This window comes from Pimephales promelas, chromosome 7 (assembly GCF_988280905.1).
Source record: "Pimephales promelas chromosome 7, fPimPro1.hap1.1, whole genome shotgun sequence".
NCBI lineage: Eukaryota > Metazoa > Chordata > Actinopteri > Cypriniformes > Leuciscidae > Pimephales > Pimephales promelas.
The window spans coordinates 29,128,357-29,154,610 of NC_142775.1; the positions used below are offsets into that span (position 1 = coordinate 29,128,357).

At 37.4% G+C, this 26,254-nt stretch overlaps 1 protein-coding gene across 1 annotated transcript in view; it reads left to right on the forward strand.

The window, feature by feature from the left end:
- The first annotated feature begins 938 nt into the window (after positions 1–938).
- Positions 939–26,254, forward strand: part of als2a (alsin Rho guanine nucleotide exchange factor ALS2 a) — a 51,519-nt gene continuing 26,203 nt past the window's right edge. Inside the window, exons 1-28 of the mRNA XM_039683311.2 lie at positions 939–1,305; positions 1,525–1,673; positions 2,995–4,356; positions 5,246–5,405; positions 5,511–5,607; positions 6,640–6,717; positions 6,833–7,021; positions 7,733–7,904; positions 8,012–8,201; positions 8,288–8,353; positions 8,478–8,640; positions 8,727–8,858; positions 10,631–10,759; positions 10,864–10,887; positions 11,870–11,940; positions 12,152–12,218; positions 12,301–12,500; positions 12,775–12,840; positions 13,343–13,441; positions 13,554–13,721; positions 13,807–13,918; positions 14,045–14,122; positions 14,241–14,368; positions 14,450–14,614; positions 14,844–14,961; positions 15,731–15,888; positions 16,162–16,278; positions 16,464–16,640. Coding sequence (XP_039539245.2) covers positions 1,283–1,305; positions 1,525–1,673; positions 2,995–4,356; positions 5,246–5,405; positions 5,511–5,607; positions 6,640–6,717; positions 6,833–7,021; positions 7,733–7,904; positions 8,012–8,201; positions 8,288–8,353; positions 8,478–8,640; positions 8,727–8,858; positions 10,631–10,759; positions 10,864–10,887; positions 11,870–11,940; positions 12,152–12,218; positions 12,301–12,500; positions 12,775–12,840; positions 13,343–13,441; positions 13,554–13,721; positions 13,807–13,918; positions 14,045–14,122; positions 14,241–14,368; positions 14,450–14,614; positions 14,844–14,961; positions 15,731–15,888; positions 16,162–16,278; positions 16,464–16,640 — 4,658 coding nt within the window. The 5' untranslated portion in view covers positions 939–1,282. The remainder of the gene's footprint in view (positions 1,306–1,524; positions 1,674–2,994; positions 4,357–5,245; positions 5,406–5,510; positions 5,608–6,639; positions 6,718–6,832; positions 7,022–7,732; positions 7,905–8,011; positions 8,202–8,287; positions 8,354–8,477; positions 8,641–8,726; positions 8,859–10,630; positions 10,760–10,863; positions 10,888–11,869; positions 11,941–12,151; positions 12,219–12,300; positions 12,501–12,774; positions 12,841–13,342; positions 13,442–13,553; positions 13,722–13,806; positions 13,919–14,044; positions 14,123–14,240; positions 14,369–14,449; positions 14,615–14,843; positions 14,962–15,730; positions 15,889–16,161; positions 16,279–16,463; positions 16,641–26,254) is intronic.

Consider the following 26,254-nt stretch of genomic DNA (forward strand, 5'->3'; position numbering starts at 1 on the left):
TTAAAACTACAGAGCTTTGATCATAAAACTATTTAAATATTATCTTATAAGACATAACATTGGGAGATATTGACAACTAAACTGATATTTATATGCATTTTATGTAAGTAGAGCGATACTGTTATAGATTTACATTGATTTACATTAGCCTACATCAGAAATTCACCAGGTGTTTATTTCTCCTTGAGTATAGGCCTAGGCCCCTAAGCCATTTTCTTATATGAGCAATAAAAGCCTGATGCATAAAATACGAAACTCGAGAAAAGACGCATATACAAACGTATTTTTTTTTAGATTATTTAAAATAGGTTGTTCTTTTTTAAAAAAGAGAGCTTTACAGTGTCAAAAATATAGGGAAAGAGACAAGTGAAGGACAGGTAATAGCCTATGCAGATACAGGTAAAAGGCCTTACAGATTTAAAGGATGAAGATAAATGAAAAACGTGAGAAATAAGATTTACATGATAATTAAAAAATGTTTAGGCCTATACATTTTGGCTTCATCACGGTCTCCTCTCCAACAGTAAGCCGGTGTGTGGTGTGGTGGGCGTTCTAGCACAATAATGGCTGCCGTCGCATCATCCAGGTGGATGCTGCAGTGCACACTAGTGGTGGTTGAGGAGATTCCCCCTTCTATGTAAAGTGCTTTGAGTATAAATGTAAAGAATTATTAACATTATTATTTTATATTTATATAAATATAGGCTAGGCCTATTTTTAGATATGGACTGTATCATTTAGCCTATACATGTAAATACAATATATACAATGATAGATTTAAAAGCACTTTAGAAGGCACTTTATTCCCAGTAACTATTTTCACAGTTGCATTGCTAAAGTTAAAGAAATTTGATCAGAGTTCTAGAGGATTTTCAGCAAACATCCGCGTTACGTAAATCTGAACATTGAAACTATTTTGACCCTCCGCGCTTTCCATACCCAAAACAAACTTCACATAGCTGTCAACTTCAATCGCGAGCTTTCACTTACTTTCAGATATCAAAAGCCGACTCTCCCTTAAGCTTCTGTAGAAATTAAATGTCACACATTTCGCGAAAAATACAATGAAAAGTTTTGTAAATAGACTTATTGAACGCAAGCGAGCGTAACTTTTTTTTTTTTTGCTCTATAGGGCGGTTTCAATGTGATTTCGAGTTAGTAATGCGTGCGTGAGGACGTTTGTGTCAGCAAATTTCGCTTGTAAAGCCCGCTTAATTCACCATTTGATCTGAATTTAGTTACTAGAGTGGCTGTCACACCGTCTAAAATAATGGATTAAATAATGCTGATGGAGGAACAGAGCAGGTGCGTTGCAAATTTCTGTTATAAAGTGACATTTTTTAAAGAAAAAAAAAAACGTCTAAAATAACTTTTCTGTCATTACTTGTTCTCCCTCGTGACGTAAACACGTATGCTGTTATTTTCCCACACAGTTGAACCCAAAATTGATTTTTGAAAGATGTTGACCTCTTTATATACATATTAAAAAACGAATGCGTTTGTTTGTTCGATCGTTCCTTCTAGCTCTGGCGAAGATGAGGGCTCTAGAGAGAAAGGTGTGCTCTACAGATGGCAGGGCTATTTCTGCGGTGTGACCCCAGAGAGACTGCTTCTGTCCAGGCCTGTGCGTCATGCTGCCCTGGGAAATGTACATGGACTTCTCCTGACGGAAGGTCAGATCTCTCCTGAAACGAGAATGAAACGACGAGATACATAGTTGTGGTCATAAGTTTACACGCACTTGGCAGAATCTGCAGAATGTTAATCATGTTAACAAAATCATAAAAATAGGTTGTTGTTTTTATTTAGTACTATCTTGAATAAGCTATTTCACATAGCAGATAGTCCATAAGACCAAAAGAATAACTAAATCTAATACAAACATCCCATTTAAAAGTTTACAAATGCTTGAGTCTTAGTACTATGCCATTGCCCGATAATATATGACTGTTTACATGTTTCGGGATTGTGAGTTGTTTATGAGTCCTTTGTTTGTCCTGAGTACCTGAAAGTACCATGAAATTAAATTTAAACTTGTTTTTTTAATGGAATATTGCAGTATTTATTATAAATTATTTATCAATGGTCGTGCACATAGGCCTATTATTTGGCCTACCTATTATGTGTCCTTGTAATATTTCATCAACTAACTTCCTCTCCCTCTTGCAGTGACATCTCTTCTCTAAAGTTTTTAGGCTCACTTGAGATCACAGCATAGCAAACCACAACCATCCAATCAATTCCTAAGTTCCCCTCTGCCCTACATTTTTTTTTTCTGTTTTGAGAAGCCAGGTATTTGAACTCTTTTTTAGCGCTGTATGATTTTGAGATCAATCTTATCACATCAAGGACAGTTGATCTCATACATAACTATTACAAAAGGGTCAAACATTCTGACTGATGCTCAATAAAGCAACACAATGCAACAAGAGAAAAAGTTTTGAATACAATGATCAGAGTAAATTACAGGCAACTTTGGTTTCTGGGAAACATGCAAGTGTTTAATTTAGTTTCTGAAGGACAGTGCAAAATGAACTCATGACTGCAACTATTATCATATTTCATAGGATAAAATTCACATACATACATTCGTGTATAAATAACTATATACATATATACGTGTGTGTATATATATATATATTACACTCCTGAGATTAACTTAGCGCATACTACAGTACTGTAGTTTTTGATGCCGATAAATCTGTAATATTTAAAAATTTCATGGCTGTTTTCCACTCTCTCTCTAACCCTTTAAACATGTAATTGTTTTCTGTGGGAATAATACTTTCAAGCCATTTGAACTGCTTGGTTACAGTAGTTCTAGCAATTTTAAGAATCTGAAGGACGTTCTCTGGATTTTGAAAGTTAGAAGAAAAGTATTCTTAAATACCTATGTCAATTTTCTTTTGGAAAATTGGGTATAGATTGAGATAAAGAGATTTCTCATGAAATCTTTTGGACACAGACTAATTGTCAAACGTATTCCTTTCTCAGATGGGCATGTGTATAGTTTTGGCGAGCAGCCGTGGAAACGAGTCAGCTCTCATCCTGCCGGCCCTGTTTTAGAGAGCGCGCTGAGAGAACAGCATGTGATCTCCGTGTCGGCGGGCAGCTATCACTCTTCTGCTGTAACAGTGGATGGGCACATCCACATGTGGGGCGAAAACTCCCATGGCCAGTGTGGCATCTCTGGAATGGAGCAGGTACCCAATCCCACTCCTGTCAGTGTGGTGGATGGTGAGACCCATCCACCGCAACTAGTCCAAGTCCTAAACGTGGCCTGTGGAGCGCAGCACACTCTGGCCCTGTCAAGAAAGCATGAGGTGTGGGCCTGGGGAAGTGGCTGCCAGCTGGGACTGGTTACCAGCGTATTCCCGGTATGGACACCCCAGAAGGTGGAGCATTTAGTGGGAAGATATGTGATTCAGATTGCTTGTGGTGGGTTCCACAGCCTGGCTCTGGTTCAGTTTCTTCCTTCCCCAGAAGCCAGTCAGCAAACTCGGGATAGATGTGGGCAGTGTAAGCAGAGCCTTTTCACCATGACTGAAAAGGATGACCATGTGATTATTTCCGATGAGCATTACTGTCCACTTGGAGTGGAACTGGCTGATACTAAACAAGGTCAAAGATCAGGACAAAGTTCTCCAGCTCGGACGCCAGAAACCAAAAACTTCTCGCCCAACTCCCAAGTATCCCCTCTCACCTCGAATAACATTTGTGCAGGCCAGGGATCCTCATTCGGATCTCAGCAAAATATCACAAGCCAGGAGACTCAACTAGACCTTGCTGTATCTGAAGTTGGGGATGTACGTCTGCGACGAACCAATAGCACTCCCTACCCTGATGAGCAGGCTCTGAAAGACTACCTCAAAAGGATTTCGGATCAGACCCTCGCTGAGCAGGCCGAGGCCACCTCAGTAGGAGGTTCCCATCCTCCGAGCCGTCAGACATCCCTCACGTGTCCTTTCCGATCAGACCAAAGTGATGAGCTTACATTACGTCCCTCTTCACCTACACTGAGCAGACCTGATAGGATCGCAGCTTCTGTCAGACAACGCAGTGCATCAGATACTGTCACAGACCAGAAACACTCTCTCAATTTATTACCAACATTGGATTCCACTTCTGATGATTCTTCACAACACTCAAGTGTGGATGGAGGCATTTGCATCAGTGACCTTTTAATCAGCAGTGGATGTTTATTTGAGTCCTGTGAGGAGGGTGGAGACACTGCTGGAATGGACTTCTGTCCAGCCAATTCTCTGCAAAGTAAGGAGTGCACCAGTCTTATGGACATCACATTAGAGGACACTGAAGCACAAGAACGCAGACAGTCTTTACCTGGTTTCTCTCCAGGTAAACCTTGTGGCTTTTTTAAAATATGTTTTTATATCTATATATAAGCTCTAAACTTTACATTCACATATAAGTTTACATGTGCATTAAGTGTATTTAGTAAATATTAATTCTCCTGCTCCAAGCATTGAGCTCAGTCGGATTGATTGAGGTGTTTATTTGAAGGCTTTTCAGTTTGAGCCTTTAACTAATGGCTTAATAAACTGTTAGTAATTGGATTAATTACTAACTGATTATTTGGTTTAATGTAAAAGTCGCTATAAAGTGTGTTGTCTTAATCAACCAATCAGGGTTTTATTTCTGATGGCCCAACTGTTGGGCTATTCATTTAGAATTTCACTTTTCATTCAGAATTTCATCAGGACTATTTTACTAGCTAATCATCACCAAAACAAAAAAAAAAAGATATATTTTATATGTGATAGTTTAAATTTACAAGGCAAAACAATATGCCTAATATTTTAAAATTTTTCAGTTGCAATGCAGCACTGGCCTAAAAGGCCTAAAATCTGTTTCAAGCTTATTATTGAGGCCAGCCACCAACATAGTAAAGCATGTCGAATACTACTTACTTTATGGAAACCCCCTTTTAGGGCTTGAAAAAGAAATGGCTGTGGCTGACTGCACACAGGGTATTTCTACAATGGCACTGAAAGCAGTTACTGAAAGCTTTTATTTTGCATGATGCTGCATCAATGTTAATTGTAGTACCAAGATCACTGTTGAAACTCTAAAATTATTAAAGTTACTTTAAAGGGACAGTTGACCCCAAAATAAACCATCTGTCAAATTTACTCACCCTCATGTTGAACTAACCCTTAAAAGAACTTCTTGTAGAAATTTTACTTATTTAAGAACATTTGTATTACACTGTTTTGTTGAATTGCAGTGTCGCCTTCTGACAGTCATCGAACCAACAATTTGAGAGGTGCAGTGACAACAACCTCTATCTCAGAATCCAGAAATCTCCTTCCTTCCCTCTACACTGAGGTGTGGAGTTGGGGGAGGGGCCAGGAAGGTCAGCTAGGTCATGGAGACTATTTGCCCAGGTACAATATAGCCCTCATAAACACATAAGTGTTTTATTTATGTTTAACTGTTGGTTTCCTTGACCACAGTGCATGACTGGAAACATTTTTGTTTGCTCGTTGCAGGTTACAGCCTCTCTGCATTAAGAGTCTGAGTAAAAAGGAAGTTGTCAAGATCACAGCTGGAGCAAATCACTCCTTGGCGCTGACAGCTCAGTGTCAGGTAAGGAGGGGCTTCAGAATATTTCTTCATTTGATTCTGCAGAATTCTTTCCAAAGAGTTGTAAGCCTTGAACCGAACCTAATGTTTGATTCATAGCAAAAATCTATATACATGAAAAAGATGCAAGACTGTATATATGAGGATATTACTTTTTATCCCATAAAGCATTGCAAATGCTTAATGTATGATTTTCTTATCAGAAATCTTGCTTTATACAAACTTTACGTTGGTAGCTACTAGCTAACGTTACCTTACCAGCTTTCAGATCGTCAACACAATCCGGCTTGTCATTGCCTTTGTTATGATAACAGCGAATTCTGTTATTGGTGAATATAGCTTCAATTTTGTGGACAGTGTAGTACATCAGTGTAGAAGGTGCTGGATAGTGTAGAATTTGGCTTTTAAAAATAAGTGCTATTTTAGTGTATATATATGAAGAGTTCAGATGCAAAATCCTCTAAATGCCATTTGAAATTTTCTTCTTTAATGATGATTTTTATCAAACTTGTACATTTAAGTTCAGTAATTTCACTTAAATAACAATTAATAGGTAATTATCATTGCCATTTAAGTGAAATCACTGAACTTAAATATACAAGCTTGATAAAAATCATCATTAAAGAAGAAAATTTCAAATGGCACTTAGAGGCTTTTGCATCTGAACTCTTCATATACTGTATGTATATATATATATATATACATACACACACACATATATATATATATATATATATATACACTTTACTATATATTTACTTTAGTATTTTGAAGTAGTTTTTATTTTTATATTTTACTTTCCAAGGCAACATTTCAAATTTTCATCTGATGTTTATATTTCATTTCATTTGTATTTCAATTACTGAAATTGATTTTTAATAGTTTTAGTTTACAATAACAACACTGGTTTAAAATGATTAATTCATTATTTGTCTGTTTATATTTTTAAAAGGATCTTTATTTTCTAGATCCCTACACAGTTCATTTTTCACCTTTTCTTAATAACAATCAGAGTGTATTTCTCCTCTCTAACAGGTTTATTCCTGGGGAAGTGACAAATTTGGGCAGCTGGGTCATATGAATGCTCCCTGCACAGTTCCTAATCTCACCATGGTATACATCCTTTAATTTTTTCATGATGTGCATTCACCTTTTCTGCAAACCTTCCCTTTTAAGGTATTCCTTTCCTTGTATAAAAATGAATGTGCAGTTGTGCGTGTTTCGATAGATCTCTGACGGTATCCGTGTGTGGGACGTGGCAGCAGGGCAAACGCACACTTTGCTGCTGGCTGATGGAGACTGTTATCAGCCTATTCTCTACTATAGCGGAGAGCAGGTGCTGGCGAACTCCGACAGTGCTCATCCTCTCTCTGGGACCTACACCCAGACGCCCACCCTTCTGCCCTTCTGCATGAATGTTCGTATACACTGTAATAACAGTTCATTACTTTTACAAAAAATTATTTTTGCTGTGGATTGGCTGTTAGTAAAATGACAATAAACCCTTAAATTAGTTGATTCTATTCTTCTTCAGTGAATATTGTTATACATTCAGTACATAATTACAATACAAAATCAGTGACATAGAAGAAGATTTTATTTTTATTATTAATGATAAAAAATGCAATACATAATAATAACACAATGTGATTAAACAAACTAGACATTCCACAAGACGCTATGGGTCCAATTTACTAACAGCTTGTGCCAATCCAAACCTTCTTTAGGCATTAAAAAACTACTGTCAGAATTTACTAAAGACGCAGTTAAAAATTAACGCTGAAAAGGACAATTATTTTTGCAGGTGACCTTATTGAATTTGCATTTTTAGGAGTTTTTCTTTCAGACAAAAAATGTATGGGAGGAGAGTATTTAAATGAATCATGCAAGGTGATTTACTAAGGTTTGCGCTAGTCACTTTACTGTTATTTGCGTCATTATTTAAAGCCCAAAAACAGCATTTCTTAAACCAGATGCTAATTTGCGCTTCATTAGTAGATTTTACCTGTTTAGTTGCCAGTACATATACATATAGTATACGTATACTATTGTGTTATTTCAATGTTTGTGATTAATTGTTTAATGTAAAGCAGCAATTTATTCTAATTTTGCTGTTTCCTTTGTGAAGATTGGTTATGTGAGCAAAGTGTTTGGGGGAGGACTGAATTGTTTGGCCTTGGCCGATCAGAACGCAATGGGTTTCATAGCGACAGTTCACGAGCTTGCTTCGTCAGAGAGGAAGTTCTACTGCATCCTCAGCAAGGTGAAGAGCCAAATCCTGAGCCCCCTACTAGGTCGTGGTATGTAACGGATTCTTTTTTACTCATTGCACTTTTCGTTTCGATCTTGTGGATTGTTATTGTGTTTTATAATTGGATATTGATTGATCTGCTATGTCATAATGTAGCGAGTTTGGGCTCGTCTCTGGGTCAGTCCTCCATGTTGCTGTTTCAAGAGATGGCTGGTAGTTTCAGCAAGCTTTGCCATCTGACAGGACAGCACTCAGCATCCCTCACCAACTTCCTGCAGCGAGGCAAAGCGATCAAAACACTGGTCTTGATCAAGAACACAGCCATTTTCATTGACACCTATAAAGAGCAAGTATACTATTCATACATAAAGAGAACAGCATCTTTTATATTTTAAAGTCTATAATAACACCAAAGATGATTTTCATCCTCAGGTACAGCGATCCAGTGGGAAACTTTCTTGTTATGGGAGGATTCCAGACATTGCTGAAACCCTCACAGTGCGTTGTCGTACCTGAGTCAGCGTACTCATTAACATATCATGATAATATATACGCTATCATTAATTGTCTGAGGTTGTAGTTGTACAATCACTCTTTGCTAATGCATGATCTGTTTCTTCAGAGAATTATTTGGGAAGAAACTGGAGTTAATACAGTCTCTGCTAGAGTCCAAGGAGAAGAACCCATCACCCTGTGATCTGTTAGTCAGCTTGTTTTGCATGCCCTTACAGCACCTGCATGGGTATAACAGATTACTTCTGAAACTAGCCAACTGCTTTGAAGTGGTAAGAAAATAATCCATTTCTCATTATGCTCTTGAATGGAATGAAAGTGGCATGAAAATTCATGACATTAATCTTGTATTGTTTAGAACACTGAGGAATACCAGTGGATTCAAAATGGCTGCTCCAAATATGAAGCTTTAGCTCGCTTTGTCAGCAAGCAGAGAAAAGATGCTGAGGCCACTTTCAATTTCTGGAAGAACTTCAAAGGAAAGAATTCGGTATGGCACAGAATATGAATTATGGACTTATGTTGCAGTCACCTAACTGTATAATTATAAAGCGGATAGCTACAGCCCTGGCTTCTGATTGGAAACAGCTATGATGTGCAATAGTACCCGTCTGGCTGTCACTGCACAGATCCTACAGCTGCTGTTTTTGTTTTAAAAACTCATTTTGGGGTCAGGAAGATTTTTCAAATTGTTTTTGGAAAAAGTCTCTCACCAAGGCTGCATTTATTTGATCAAAAATAGAATTAGACCGTGATATTGTGACAGTGATATTACAATTTAAAACTACTATCTTCTCTTTTAATATATTTTAGACATTTTATTAAAATGTATTCCTGTGATGGCAAAGCTGAATTTTCAGCATCATTACTCAGGTCTTCAGTGTCACATGATGCTTCAGAAATCATGATAATATGCTAATTTTCTCCTCAAGATACATATCTTATTATTATTAGCAATTTTGAAAACAATTTTGGTGCTTTGCTGTATTTTTGTGGACAAACATGTCGGCATTGTGGAAGCATTGTCCGAGAAAGACCAAAAATGGCCGTTTCCAGACACTGTTTTGCTGAATTGTCTAGAAGGAAAAAACAAAAAGGCTAATAGGCTATTCAAGAAGGGAGGCTCAAATATGGCCAAATAAAAAATATTTTTATTGTACAAAAAAAAAACAAAAAAAAAACATTTTTGTCAAAAAAACATTGAGCATTAAGTAAATATTTGTACATTGTAGATAGGTCATTTATTTTTTTTCTTTGAAAAGCAAGACAAAATATTAAAAAGCTTTTTATTACATTTATACAGTGGTGAAGAATTTGCTAAATAAATGAAAAAAAAAAGCTTTTCTTATTTATTTATTTATAATACATTTATAATGTAATTATTTATTTATATTAATTTATAATAAATTCTATTGGAAGTGAATTTGGTCCTTTTGATAAGATGTACCTAATGAACATGCTTAATAAAATTCCTGAAGCACATCTAACCCTTTAGCTAGATTCCCAATGTAGCACTGTCTCACTTGTTAATTTATTAGAAACCTTTCTGTCTTACACTGCAGTCCGGTTGGAAAATTAGCTCATTTGACCTGCAGCTATTTTAAATGTTTTAATTAAACTATAAAATAATTCACACATAAATGAAACACACAAAGCATGAAGTCCTAACAGCTGATGCATCAAGCATTTACATACTGTATATAACAAAATTAGCGATTGGAGAAATATAGCAGAACTGAAAACACCCTCATTAGCATAAGTGTGTGTCAAGAGTACTTGCATTGTGCATTTAAGCTGCAACAATCCTTAGGAATGCTAAGATCCAAACAAATAGCAAATAAGATTAACTTCTCATTCTTACCATACTAAATGTGTCGTCATTACTAAGCAACAGTATTTCTTGCCAAAGATCAATTTGAGAATGGTTTTCAAAAACAAATAAGAAAAAGATAAATAATGCAAAATAATCCAGCATCTTGTTGGCTGGTGTTAATTTCACACCCTGGCTGGCAGTCCTTGTGATTGTGTATTACGTCCCCTGTATAATGTGGTTAAGTTGACCTTCTTACTATTTCCTTTAATTGAAATTGAATTGCTCAGCAAGCTGCAGGGCTAAATACCAGCAGATATGACCACATACATTTCAGATATGTTTCTAGTTAGTTTATGTGCAAACCTGTTGATGGCTGGGCAGAAGGATATGCACATGTGCTGTGTGTCTCCATGTGTGCAGTTCTCTTTACCTGATCTTTTCTTTCACAGGAATCTCTGCGTAAGCCGTCTCGTCGTCTGGTTTGTGAGAGCAGTAATAAAGCTCTGACGTTACAAAACGCTGGAAGATTCTCTGCCAGCTGGTTCATCCTCTTCAGTGATGTCCTGGTTCATGCACAGGTTAATACATTTTTAACACAAATTTTACCACCCTGTAATTTTTGTCATTACACTCATTTTTTCATGTCATTCATGTTCTTTTTTTATTTTCTTCATTCATATAGGGCACTATTCCTTCAAAGAAACTTGTGAGTATTGTGTGTTTAAGTTCATGCCTACACAGAATCAGTGTATACTTTAAGGCTTGACTTGAGACATTGAATGCATTTTTGCTCTTTATAAGCCTATGATAAATTGCTGGATATTTTAAAATATGCTAATATAAGTGTCCCAAGCTAGTTATCTGCTGACATATTTTGCTGTTTTTACTTTTAACTGAAGTGCATTATTCTGCCGAAAAGAAAAAAAATGCAAGTACAATTATGCTATGATGAAATCTGAAGTACAGAAAGAATAGGTAACAGAAATCATTTGAGAGAGGGCCATTGTTTTCATTGTGTGTGTACGTGTGTGCGTGCATGTTTATTTTCAAGTATGCTGGGCTGAATTTTCTTTATATTCCTTTGTGGTTTTTGAAACTGAACTGTGTATGCAGTGACATTTTGCTTGGTTGGTCTGTTTTTCTTATTTGTCCTATGCCAGCGGCTTGATAACATTCAACATTTAAATGTTTCAATTCCTTTTTCTGCACAAGCTTTTAATAACAGCTTTTTACAAAGTCTGTAAGAAGTTGAGTTGTGACCGATTTATCTAAGTTAGACAAAGACCCAAAATCATATCATGTCATAGCACATCATAACATTTCACATCATATTGTATTGTGTCATTGCATACTTTTATCTCAATAAAATTATTATTATTATTTTTTTTCAACTTTGTTGATTAATGCCTTATTTGTTGTGAAATGTTTGGGCATTGGGTGTGGTTTTCCTTGTGCACTTATGTAGGTACATGGGTGTGTGTTTGTGTGAATGGCTGGGTAAACTTTCTTTGAGAAAGTCTTCGGCTAATGTATTTCTTATTTCAGACAAACTGTTATATTTACAAATTGTATACATTTTCTGTTTAAATGTTCTTTCCTGACACAGCATGCAAATGCTTTAGTTTTTATTCCTGTAGACAAGGGAGTGGTTTGCTTGCGTAACTGAATAAACTCTTTTTTTTCTACAGTTCTCATCTCACTACATCTACCCCCTTGCTACACTATGGGTGGAGCCCATCTCAGATGAAAGTCTGGGCATGTAAGTTACTCACCTGAGCATCTTTTATCTTTAAACAGTTCTAGTACATTTTAGTGTAGTTTAATTTAGCACATGATATTTCATTAAATATTAAGCCGTTGGGAATGCTCTTGCACATACTAAATCAGAGTTTCAAGGACACTGCTGTGCTTATACAAAAAAAAAAAAAAAAAAAATCTGCCCCAGTTTAACCTATAACTATCATTGCTAGACTTGCCCTTAAGCTGACCACACCTGAAGATAGCTTTGTTGTTCTGGCATCTTCCCCTCTGGAAAAGGTAATTCACTGATGCGGTCAGAGTTTGATTAAGCAGTTTCTCTGCTTAGTGTTAATTTTGCTGCCCTCTTCCTATCTGTTAGGGAAAGTGGCTGAGGGCCATTAACCAGGCCACTGAGGAAGTGCTTGCTGCAGGCCTGAACAGGAGGACACTTGTGTCTAGAAGCAGCCAGAATGGAGATCCTCCTGTGTCACGTACTTCCACCTACACTTTCAGCAAAGAGGGCCGACTCAAGGATGCTGTGTACGAGGGCCGCTGGCTATCAGGCAAACCTCATGGCAAGTGAGTGCATGCCAATGCTCACTGTTTGTATTCACACTTTATATAATAAAACAATCTTCCAATAATTGCTCTCAACCACATATACAGGGCTGACATGCATTTGTTTTTTGAGTGAACACAGCAATGGCAGTCCTGCTGGCTAAGGTGTTTTTTTATCTACTGTGGATTCACTGTGAAACAGCATCATGTTGTAGCTCAAATGAAAATGGCTCTTGTCTATACTGCAGTTCATGTGTGGTACATGTGCCCTTCTGTTCTCTTTTTCTTTAAATAGGGGGATTCTGAAGTGGCCAGATGGGACTGTTTACTGTGGCACATTCAAAAACGGGTTGGAGGATGGGTCTGTACATACACTGTTAAAGATGAACATACTTACAATACCATTCAAAAGATGGGGTCTATAAATAAAATATATGCTTTTATTCAACAAGGACAAAATTGATCAAAAGTAACTGTTCTTTTGAATTTTCTATTTGTCAAAGAATTCTGAAAAATTGTATCAATGTTTATACAAAAATATTAAGCACTATGAAGTGTTTTTAACATTGATAATGATAAGAAAAGTTTCTTGAGCAATGATTTCTGAAGGATAATATGACACTGAAGACTGGAGTAATGGCTTCTGAAAATACAGCTTTACCATCACTGGAATAAATTACATTTTAAATATATGTATTAAATAGAAAAGAGTTCATTTAAAATGTAAAATAATTTTTTTAATTATTTTTTTTACTATATTTTAATCTAATAAATGCAGTATAAAAGAAAAACATTGAAAAATCTTACCAGCCTTAAACTTTTGAACTGTAAAATAAATGGGATTTATACTCTTCTCTGTGTAGATTTGGAGATTATATGATGCCCAATGCAACCCTCAACAAGTTTGAGCGTTACCAAGGCCACTGGAAGGAAGGGAAAATGCATGGCTTTGGCACATACTGGTAATAATTATATAAATGTGTGTGTTAAATCATATCTTTTTGGGATTATCAGTTTATCAGGGTCAGGGACATCTCAAACCTTGCCCATATTCTGATTGCTCCGTCTTTGCAGGCATGCTTCAGGTGAGGTATACGAGGGCTCATTCAGGGACAACATGCGTCATGGTCACGGTATGTTACGGAGTGGGAAGATGGCCTCTCCTTCCTCCAGTAGTGTGTTTGTGGGCCAGTGGGTGCAAGGAAAGAGAACAGGCTATGGGGTTTGTGATGACTTCAGCAGGTATGTGCTTTGTATTTGCCAAATTTGAGATTTTAAACATCCTCCTGCTATAAACAATTCATTAACTTCTTTCTATATCTCCCAGAGGAGAGAAATACATGGGAATGTGGCTTGATGACCAGCAACATGGAGATGGGGTCGTTATCACTCAGTTTGGATTGTATTTTGAAGGAAACTTCTCTAATAACAAGATGATGGTCAGTTGAGTTGGGGACATTATACTATTACATAAATGCCTACATTTGCTGATATTGAATATATACTAATTATTATTTTATATTATTTAAGTAGCATACTACAGTCTGTCTTTTTTTCTGATACAGGGCAATGGGACTCTTCTCTGTGATGATGACACAGTATTTGAGGGCGAGTTTTCAGAAGACTGGACTCTGTGTGGAAAGGTGACCTTGAAATAATGTGACAGTTTCCTGTGACAGCAAGTCTGTTGAAACCATATCTGTGATTTGTGCATCAAAGTGCTTGTGTGTTTGAATCTCCTGTGATTTTCTGGATGTGAAGGGCGTCCTATTCATGCCTAATGGTGATTCATTGGATGGGGTCTTTGATGGTCAGTGGGGAACCGGTCTGAGAGTGGCTGGAACTTTCACAAAACCCTTTGAATCTTTGAGGAGAGAAAGCAAGATGCCGTAAGTTTGTCATGAATAATGCTCTGCTCTGGCCTACTGTATGTGTATTTGTACTGTATTTTTATGTGTGTGTGTGTGTAGTGTGGCTGGTCAACACGCAGTGCCTGCAGAAGAAAAGTGGAAAGCCGTGTTTGAGGAGTGCTGGTGTCGACTAGGCTGTGAAACTCCTGGTCAGGGACTGTATAAGAAAGCCTGGGAGAACATCGCCATCTCCCTCACTGCCAGACGCAGACAACAAAGAGATTCGTATGTACACTAACATGATAAACCAGTAAAGGTGCACACAACACACAAAAATGCTTTGTAGCCTGCAACAAATAATGAAGGATAATATGTCACCTTCTTTTTAAAAAAAACACCAAACTTGAACTTTGGTTCGCAAAAGACAACTTCTTTGTTCAAATGCACATGAATGTAAGTGTATGGAGAATTTTAATGTGTGAAGAAATCACCAGTGATGCATGTATGTCTGTAGTCCAGAGGAGCTGAGCCGATCTCAGACTAAGATGCTGGAGAGTCTTGAGGTGATTCCTCAACATGTGGGCCCTGTTACTGCAGACTCCTACAACAACATTCGTCGGTATCTCTTGAAGGTGAGTCTTCCAAAAGCGTATTAATACCAAGTCTGCAGAACTGTAAAGATGCCTCAAAAAAGCATTTAGACACTCATTGGACTATAGGACATGTCATTGCAATAGATAGTTTTTACAGGTGTCCATAAAGAGCAACTACAGGTAGATATGTTCCACTAACATTTAACAACTATACAATTTGTGATGTTTTGAAATGTCTGCTTGTGATATTTGTTTTTAAAATAAATGCAATTTATTTAAATATTTTGTTATAAAATGCACTTGCACTACTGCTATTTTTAATAACTTAAAAAAAAAATTGAAAGAAGACTCATATGCTTACGTAGTGAAAACAGTAATATTGTGAAATATATTATATTATTATGTATTTTCTACAGTCTACATGCTCCTTCAGAAATCATCCTAATATGCTGATTTGGTTCTCAAGAAATTATTATTGTAAATGTTGTATTGTAAATGTTGTATTGTAAATGTTGTAAATATTGTAACATTTTTTCAAAGGAACAGCACTAATTTGAAATAGAAATCTTTCGTATGTGTCTTTACTGCCACTTTTGATTAATTGAATGCATCCTTGCTAAATAAAAGTATGAATTTCTTAAAAAAATTAATAGATACAAAATAGGAATTTGTTCTTAATGACTTGTTCTTAATGTAAAAATAAAGAAGGGAAAAAAAAAATTCACACCGATCTTTTGAACAGTAGTGTACATTTATATATTTTTAAATGTCTGAATACCTTTTTGGGGGGTGTAATAACTCCCTTTAGGCCTGTGACACCCCTCTGCACCCGCTGGGCTGGCTGCTGGAGACCCTCGTCACTGTGTACAGGATGACCTACGTTGGTGTGGGCTCCAACAGACGGCTCCTACAGCAGGCAGTGGAGGAGATCCAGTCATACCTAACACGCATATTCCAAATAGTCAGGTAACAAGGTCACGCTTTTCTGTAATTGCTTCACGGTGAGCTCCCACACAACTCAGTGCTTTAAAAGCCAGTGAAGGGTTTTGCAAAGTTCATTCTCCTTGTAATGAACGCTCTGTTCTTATTTAATTATTTCTGCTTTATTACATAATGAATTTTGCTTTATGTAATAATGGGGCACTCTATTAATTTCATTACAGTTATCATAGACTACTTCATTAATTGATTTTCCTGACAAAGCTGTTGCTTTTCAACTGTTATAAATATTTCCCATAGGTTTCTGTTTCCTGGTCTTCCTGCGGACGGAGGTTTTATTCTGGATTCCTCTGGTTCCTCGGATGAGGGCACAGACTCTCTTAACAGCAGTACACACTCAGAAACTCCACAGCAGGGGTAATACAGCACCACCATGATTGAACTACAGATTTGCATGGAACGATTAAACATGAGAATAGTGGATCTGTCCCAAACCTAGTGGAACACCTAACATCTGTTTGTGTGTAGATTGTTAGATACTTAGATATAGATACTGTCATAACAATTAAACAGGCTTGTGTCTGTTTTTGTTTGTTCCGCAGTTGGTTAGTGAGCAGCTCAAGTCTTCTCCTGCCGGTGTTGCTGCCGAGGCTTTACCCTCCTCTCTTCACCCTCTACACACTAGAGAAAGAGAGAGAGGAGGAAGTGTACTGGAACTGTGTGCTAAGACTCAACAAACAGCCTGATCTCGCCCTCCTAGCCTTCCTTGGAGTACAACAGTAAGTGACAAAAGGAACCATACAAGATAAAATATCATTCTATTACAGTGTGTATGATGCATTTATAGTGGCCCTAAAAATTATTGGATGCTTAAAGGCCAATTCACGCTACACCAACCAACACACAGTTGGTAGACAGTTTTGTAGTTTTTAATTGATAAATCAATTGATATATTCTTTAAAATTAAGACAAAATATATTTGGACACTTGTCTTTTCTGATTTGTGATTGTGATTTATTCAAAGCCATTGCAAAAATGCATCAGTTGATGTCAATTCGATAACACTCTCTGTAAATCATATATTTATAATGCATGCAAAATACCTTATAAATAAATCTTATATGCTGTATTATCTCATAATCATATACAAGTGCTCTTTGTCTGCTTTAAGTAAAGTAAAAAAGACTAGGTCTCCAAACAGCCATAAGATATTATGAAGTGGTTTGGAATATGGTTTTGGAAGTAATTTGATTGACTGGTGCCACGGAAGAACCAATCAGCGTTCATTTAGTTTCATGCCATGTATGTGCGTACTGACTTCACCCTAGGAGATTGTCTATTGTGCATTTTTCTGTAATAGGTTTGTTTTTGTGGCTTGAATATATAGTATATGCTTCATATCACAATTTCTCTTTCCGTTTCTGCTGTTGTTTTTTTATTCTCAAAAACCTTCATTCAAAACTCATTTACACCACTTTTATTCTTCCTTCATTCTTGAAGTGAACTTTTGCCTGTATTGTTGTGATTCACAGTTCTCTTGAATTTGTGAATGCGAGTATGACACGAGTGGTGTGTAATAAGCCTGTCTGTGAGATTTCTGAGGCGCTTCCTGTCCGTTGTACGGCCAGTAAACACTCCGCCAGAGCCCCTATGAGACAATGAACAAGCCACTTTTTCCAACCCGTTCTCATATATGCCACATGTCCAAGAGGGCAAAAAGCCCCCTAGTATCTTTATAATGATGTGCTGGAAAACTCATGGCAATTAAGAGAAGTCGCTGAGAATTTTGTTTCCATTTTATTATATTTCAATGGTATCAGTAAACAGTTATTTACTGTCGTGAAGCTAAAAGTGTTCAGATTTAATAAATATATTTAAATCTAAGCTGTGACTTTGACAATTTGATTTTGTTTAGTCAAACTTCTGAATAGCTGGTAACAAAGTAGAAGTCAAATTGGTTTATTAGGGCCCAAGCCCTGAAAGGGCGAAGGCCCTATTGTTTTCCTTCCGATTATTAGGGCCCAAGCCCTGAAAGGGCGAAGGCCCTATTGTTTTCCTTGGGATTATTTTTCTTTACTATTATTATTATTAGGGCCCAAGCCCTGAAAGGGCGAAGGCCCTATTGTTTTCCTTGGGATTATTTTTCTTTACTATTATTATTATTATAATAATTATTATTTTACTACCTTTTGGGCACTTTTGGGGCCCTTAACGTGCTCGAAAACTCTTGAAACTTTGCACACGGGTCAGAACCCGCGGCCATCAGAGCCGGGCTGAAGCTGGTACCCGGGCGTGGTAGGGCGGCTCGTCAGCGCCCCCTGGAACGGGGTCCGAACACTTGGTCCATAACTCAAACACGCTTGTATGTAATAATATGAAACTCGGTACACATGTTGATCTCATCGTTTCATCTATACCTCACACTCTTACTTTTTACCCCAGCCCAACAGGAAGTCGGCTATTGAGGTTTGTTTGTAAAACGCTCGCAATGGAATGTCATATACTCCTCCTAGAGCTTTGATCCAAATTCGACGAAACTCGGTCAGCGTGAAGTCAAGACATTGAGGATGAAAGTTTGCGAGGGGATTTTTTATATCTCGAACGGTTTGTCCGTGGCGAGGAAACGAAATCATGGCGAGAAACGTGAAACAGGAAGTGTGTTATAACTTCAGCATACATTAACTGATCTTGATGAAACTTCAGCAGTGTGTTCGCTGTAAGAGGACGATCACATGGATGTGACTATTGTGAGTCAAAGTTATAGCGCCACCAACTGGCAGCAGGAAGTGTGTCACTTTCAAAATGCTTTGATATCACCCTTTTATTTTTACCCGATTTGCTTCAAACTTCATATGTATAATGTAAACATACGGCAGATGTAGACCTGTGAATGGATTCTTGATATCTTTGAAACTGTTGCCGTGGCGACGCATCAAACTTTACCCTTCTTTTAGGATGCTTTTAGGATGCTTTTGAGACCCTTAGCATGCTTCAAATTGCATGAAACTCGACAGACACATCACATTTATTAGCCAGTAGACATGTGCAAAGTTTCAGAAACGGGCGTGGTGAGGGCTCAGTAGCGCCACCTTTTGACAAAAGTGGGGTTGTTAGTTTTAACTAGAGTTACAAAAATTGGTATGTATATTGTACTCCTCGAGCCGGACAACTTTCTAATTGACACTTATTAGCTAGGACCCACAGAAAGTCAGATATTTTTGTTTGAATATGGCCACTCTGAGCCTACATGTGTCTGTGTCTCTGTGTCTTTGGCTGGCTGGCTGGCTGGCTGTCTGTGTGTGTGCAGGGGGAGGGGGCTTAACCATTTCACTGCTGTGTGTATGACCTGCATAAAGAAAATACATTTCTCAAGCCTGGTATTTTTTAAATAAGTTTTTATTTTTATTTTTTATAAGTAAAGGCATATAACTAGTTTAATTGTAGTGAATTGACAATAGTTTTATATAATTAGTTTATTAATCAGATTAACTTGGTCAATAAACTTGGTCTGAAAATTTGGTCCATAAATCAAACACACTTGCATGTAATAATATGAAACTTGGTACACATATAGATCTCATCGTTTCATATATACTTCACACTCTTACTTTTTACCCCGGCCCAACAGGAAGTCGGCTATTTAGGGTTGTGTTTAAAACACATGCAATGGAATTTAAATTATTGCTCCTAGAGCACTGAACCAAATTCGACGAAACTCGATCAGCGTGAAGTCAAGACATTAAGGATGAAAAAGTGCCACAGGATTTTTGATACCTCGAACGGTTTGGCCGTGGCGAGGAAACGAAATCATGGCGAAAAACATAAAACAGGATGTGTGTTATAACTTCAGCATACATTAACTGATCTTGATGAAACTTCAGCAGTGTTTTCGCTGTAAGAGACCGATCACATGGATGTGACTATTGTGAGTCAAAGTTATAGCGCCACCAACTGGCAGCAGGAAGTGTGTCACTTTCAAAATGCTTTGAAATCACTCTCTTATTTTTAACCGATTTGCTTCAAACTTCATCTGTATAATGTAAATACACGGCAGATGTAGACCTGTGAATGAATTTTTGATATCTTTGATACTGTTGCCGTGGCAACGAAACAAACTTTAACATTCTTTTTTGATGCTTTTGGGACTCTTAGCATGCTTGAAATTGCTTGAAACTCAACAGATACATCACATTTATTAGCCAGTAGACATGTGCAACTATGGCAAAAGATTAAAGTAATGTCAAAAAAGTAAACACTAAAAGCCTCATATCTTCTAAAAATGTAATTATACATCATTTGTTTCTAAATTAAATTATACAAATATTATAACTTCCCCAATTTTTCCCTTTTTTCATTTAAGAATTATGTTTACGTTCAAAAACAGCCAGAATTGTTGTAAAATTCAGAAAAAAATAATAATCTGAGTCATACGTAGTGCTATACTGCCCTCTTGTGTTCAATATCAGGTAGGCCTATTGTGTATATTCCCACCGGTTAATCAACGTGTGACTCCGCTGGGACTTGGGAGCTTTTAAATCGCTTACTTAAAACCGAAAGTCAAAATACGGATGTCCGCACAAGACATTAATGGTGTGGAGTAGAGCGAGCATTTTAAATAAATTCCTATTAAGTAGGATTGAACTAAACAGAAAGAATGTTCACTCTGTTCTGCTGGTTCCTCGCTGGTGGATCATATGATTACTTTGTCATAATCTATGACAAAAATGCTATTATAAACTATATTAATAATAGATAATACACATTGCTCTTATTTTTAAAAAATACATTCATGAAAAACAAGATAACAAAAATCATAAAAAGATATAGCCATGGCTGCTATAAATGTTTGAAATGCATAGGACAGATGTTTAATGACGCAGCAACATATAATTGAAAGGCAATTAATAATCTGTCATTACGTCACTGCATTATGATATTACGGCTCTAATACGGTGCAGCACAAAGCACTTATGTGCATCCCGAGCGGAGAATGATGTGCTTGAAACCACATGAAGTTACAGCGCATTGAGTCCGTATTGAAAAGTTCAAAGCACAAAGGAAATACATATTTATGAACAGTGTATTATACATTATCTATCTATGCAATAGTTTATTGAGCCTTTTCTTTTAAAGGTTTTAAATTTCAGTTACTGTGTGCGTGAAGAACAATTATAGTGCTCTGACTCTAGTGTTGTGATCTAACCGACAGCGTCCGACACCCGGTAGAAAGTAACACGATTAAGTTACAGCAATAAAGTCCAGCAAGAAAAAGTTTCTTCATTCGAAAATATAGACCTTTAGACCTTTATCTTAAAGACCCAGTATAATAGGATTAACATTGAATCATCTTGAAGATCGTTTCATCATTGACTGTAACCGAATGCGACGTGCTGTTTGAATGCTGAATGGAGAATGACTGACAGGCGCAGAGAGGGAAAAGTTTACGTGTTCTTGAATTTAATGACTTAAATATTAATTTCTATATCACATAATAGCTTCAGAACACTTATAATACAGTACACAAAAACTTTATGGTACTTTAGAAAGTTTTTGTGCCTTTGTGCCTTACATAGAATAGTATATGCACAATATAGAATTTGAATCAGCCTCGTCAAAGATGGCAGTGTCAGAGCCGATACCGATCCTGAGTATCTAATCGGCGCACTTCTTTTCAACAGTCAAATTGAAATTGAAATTGCTTGAAACTCAACAGATACATCACATTTATTAGCCAGTAGACGTGCAAAGTTTCAGAAACGGGCATGGTGCAAGGACTAAATAGCGCCACCTTTTGACAAAAGTGGGGTTGTTAGTTTTATCTACAGTTACAAAAATCGGTATATACATTTTACTCCTCAAGCCGGACAACTTTCTATTACATAGTCATTAGCTCGGACCAAGAGGAAGTCAGATATTTTGGTTTGAATATGGTGAGCCTCTCTCTGAGCCTACGTCCCTGTATGGCAAGCCCTTTTAACATTTAAAAGCTAAGTTTGCCTATCCGGAATTAACATTGTAGATATCAACAACGTCTTTCTGTCTATTCGTAATTACATTTTGGATAGTTTGTATTATCATTTAAGATATCTGTAACATAATTTTGACTAGTCGAAATGACAGAGTATGGCAAGCCGTTTTAACATTTAATCATGAAAGGGCCAAAGCCTTCGGCACCGCCACCCGGGTGCCTTTAGGTAACTAAAGGAACCGGGGTTGCGGTGCCACCGGCTTGGGCCCGCCATCGCTGCTCGCAGCTATATTTATTCTTTAGTATTATTATTATTTTGCTACCTTTTGGCCACTTTTGGGGCCCTTAACGTGCTCGAAAACTCTTGAAACTTTGCACACGGGTCAGAACCCGCGGCCATCAGAGCCGGGCTGAAGATGGTACCCGGGCGTGGCAGGGCAGCTCGTCAGCGCCCCCTGGAACGGGGTCCGAACACTTGGTCCATAACTCAAACACGCTTGTATGTAATAATATGAAACTCGGTACACATGTTGATCTCATCGTTTCATCTATACCTCGCGCTCTTACTTTTTACCCCAGCCCAACAGGAATTTGGCTATTGAGGTTTGTTTGTAAAACGCTCGCAATGGAATGTCAAATACTCCTCCTAGAGCTTTGATCCACATTCGACGAAACTCGGTCAGCGTGAAGTCAAGACATTGAGGATGAAAGTTTGCGAGGGGATTTTTTATATCTCGAACGGTTTGTCCGTGGCGAGGAAACGAAATCATGGCGAGAAACATGGAACAGGAAGTGTGTTATAACTTCAGCATACATTAACTGATCTTGATGAAACTTCAGCAGTGTGTTCGCTGTAAGAGGACGATCACATGGATGTGACTATTGTGAGTCAAAGTTATAGCGCCACCAACTGGCAGCAGGAAGTGTGTCACTTTCAAAATGCTTAGATATCACCCTTTTATTTTTACCCGATTTGCTTCAAACTTCATATGTATAATGTAAACATACGGCAGATGTAGACCTGTGAATGGATTCTTGATATCTTTGAAACTGTTGCCGTGGCGACGCATCAAACTTTACCCTTCTTTTAGGATGCTTTTAGGATGCTTTTGAGACCCTTAGCATGCTTCAAATTGCATGAAACTCGACAGACACATCACATTTATTAGCCAGTAGACATGTGCAAAGTTTCAGAAACGGGCGTGGTGAGGGCTCAGTAGCGCCACCTTTTGACAAAAGTGGGGTTGTTAGTTTTAACTAGAGTTACAAAAATTGGTATGTATATTGTACTCCTCGAGCCGGACAACTTTCTAATTGACACTTATTAGCTAGGACCCACAGAAAGTCAGATATTTTTGTTTGAATATGGCCACTCTGAGCCTACATGTGTCTGTGTCTCTGTGTCTTTGGCTGGCTGGCTGGCTGGCTGTCTGTGTGTGTGCAGGGGGAGGGGGCTTAACCATTTCACTGCTGTGTGTATGACCTGCATAAAGAAAATACATTTCTCAAGCCTGGTATTTTTTAAATAAGTTTTTATTTTTATTTTTTATAAGTAAAGGCATATAACTAGTTTAATTGTAGTGAATTGACAATAGTTTTATATAATTAGTTTATTAATCAGATTAACTTGGTCAATAAACTTGGTCTGAAAATTTGGTCCATAAATCAAACACACTTGCATGTAATAATATGAAACTTGGTACACATATAGATCTCATCGTTTCATATATACTTCACACTGTTACTTTTTACCCCAGCCCAACAGGAAGTTGGCTATTTAGGGTTGTGTTTAAAACACATGCAATGTAATTTAAATTATTGCTCCTAGAGCACTGAACCAAATTCGACGAAACTCGATCAGCGTGAAGTCAAGACATTAAGGATGAAAAAGTGCCACGGGATTTTTGATATCTCGAACGGTTTGGCCGTGGCGAGGAAACGAAATTATGGCGAGAAACATGGAACAGGATGTGTGTTATAACTTCAGCATACATTAACTGATCTTGATGAAACTTCAGCAGTGTTTTCGCTGTAAAAGACCGATCACATGGATGTGACTATTGTGAGTCAAAGTTATAGCGCCACCAACTGGCAGCAGGAAGTGTGTCACTTTCAAAATGCCGTGGCAACGAAACAAACTTTAACATTATTTTTTGATGCTTTTGGGACTCTTAGCTTGCTTGAAATTGCTTGAAACTCAACAGATACATCACATTTATTAGCCAATAGACATGTGCAACTATGGCAAAAGATTAAAGTAATGTCAAAAAAGTAAACACTAAAAGCCTCATATCTTCTAAAAATGTAATTATACATCATTTGTTTCTAAATTAAATTATACAAATATTATAACTTCCCCAATTTTTCCTTTTTTTTCATTTAAGAATTGTGTTTACGTTCAAAAACAGCCAGAATTGTTGTAAAATTCATAAAAAAATAATAATCTGAGTCATACGTAGTGCTATACTGCCCTCTTGTGTTCAATATCAGGTAGGCCTATTGTGTATATTCCCACCGGTTAATCAACGTGTGACTCCGCTGGGACTTGGGAGCTTTTAAATCGCTTACTTAAAACCGAAAGTCAAAATACGGATGTCCGCACAAGACATTAATGGTGTGGAGTAGAGCGAGCATTTTAAATAAATTCCTATTAAGTAGGATTGAACTAAACAGAAAGAATGTTCACTCTGTTCTGCTGGTTCCTCGCTGGTGGATCATATGATTACTTTGTCATAATCTATGACAAAAATGCTATTATAAACCATATTAATAATAGATAATACACATTGCTCTTATTTTTGAAAAATACATTCATGAAAAACAAGATAACAAAAATCATTAAAAAAAAATATAGCCATGGCTGCTATAAAGCAACATATAATTGAAAGGCAATTAATAATCTGTCATTACGTCACTGCATTATGATATTACGGCTCCAATACGGTGCAGCACAAAGCACTTATGTGCATCCCGAGCGGAGAATGATGTGCTTGAAGCCACATGAAGTTACAGCGCATTGAGTCCGTATTGAAAAGTTCAAAGCACAAAGGAAATACATATTTATGAACAGTGTATTATACATTATCTATCTATGCAATAGTTTATTGAGCCTTTTCTTTTAAAGGTTTTAAATTTCAGTTACTGTGTGCGTGAAGAACAATTATAGTGCTCTGACTCTAGTGTTGTGATCTAACCGACAGCGTCCGACACCCGGTAGAAAGTAACACGATTAAGTTACAGCAATAAAGTCCAGCAAGAAAAAGTTTCTTCATTCGAAAATATAGACCTTTAGACCTTTATCTTAAAGATCCAGTATAATAGGATTAACATTGAATCATTGAAGATCGTTTCATCATTGACTGTAACCGAATGTGACGTGCTGTTTGAATGCTGAATGGAGAATGACTGACAGGCGCAGAGAGGGAAAAGTTTGTGTTCTTGAATTTAATGACTTAAATATTAATTTCTATATCACATAATAGCTTCAGAACACTAATAATACAGTACACAAAAACTTTATGGTACTTTAGAAAGTTTTTGTGCCTTTGTGCCTAACAGAATAGTATATGCACAATATAGAATTTGAATCAGCCTCGTCAAAGATGGCAGTGTCAGAGCCGATACCGATCCTGAGTATCTAATCGGCGCACTTCTTTTCAACAGTCAAATTGAAATTGAAATTGCTTGAAACTCAACAGATACATCACATTTATTAGCCAGTAGACGTGCAAAGTTTCAGAAACGGGCAATGTGCAAGGACTAAATAGCGCCACCTTTTGACAAAAGTGGGGTTGTTAGTTTTATCTACAGTTACAAAAATCGGTATATACATTGTACTCCTCAAGCCGGACAACTTTCTAATACATAGTCATTAGCTCGGACCAAGAGGAAGTCAGATAATTTGGTTTGAATATGGTGAGCCTCTCTCTGAGCCTACGTCCCTGTATGGCAAGCCCTTTTAACATTTAAAAGCTAAGTTTGCCTGTCCGGAATTAACATTGTAGATATCAACAACGTCTTTCTGTCTATTCGTAATTACATTTTGGATAGTTTGTATTATCATTTAAGACATCTGTAACATAATTGTGACTAGTCGAAATGACAGAGTATGGCAAGCCGTTTTAACATTTAATCATAAAAGGGCCAAAGCCTTCGGCACCGCTACCCGGGTGCCTTTAGGTAACTAAAGGAACCGGGGTTGCGGTGCCACCGGCTTGGGCCCGCCATCGCTGCTCGCAGCTATATTTATTATAATAATTATTATTTTACTACCTTTTGGGCACTTTTGGGGCCCTTAACGTGCTCGAAAACTCTTGAAACTCTGCACACGGGTCAGAACCCGCGGCCATCAGAGCCGGGCTGAAGCTGGTACCCGGGCGTGGTAGGGCGGCTCGTCAGCGCCCCCTGGAACGGGGTCCGAACACT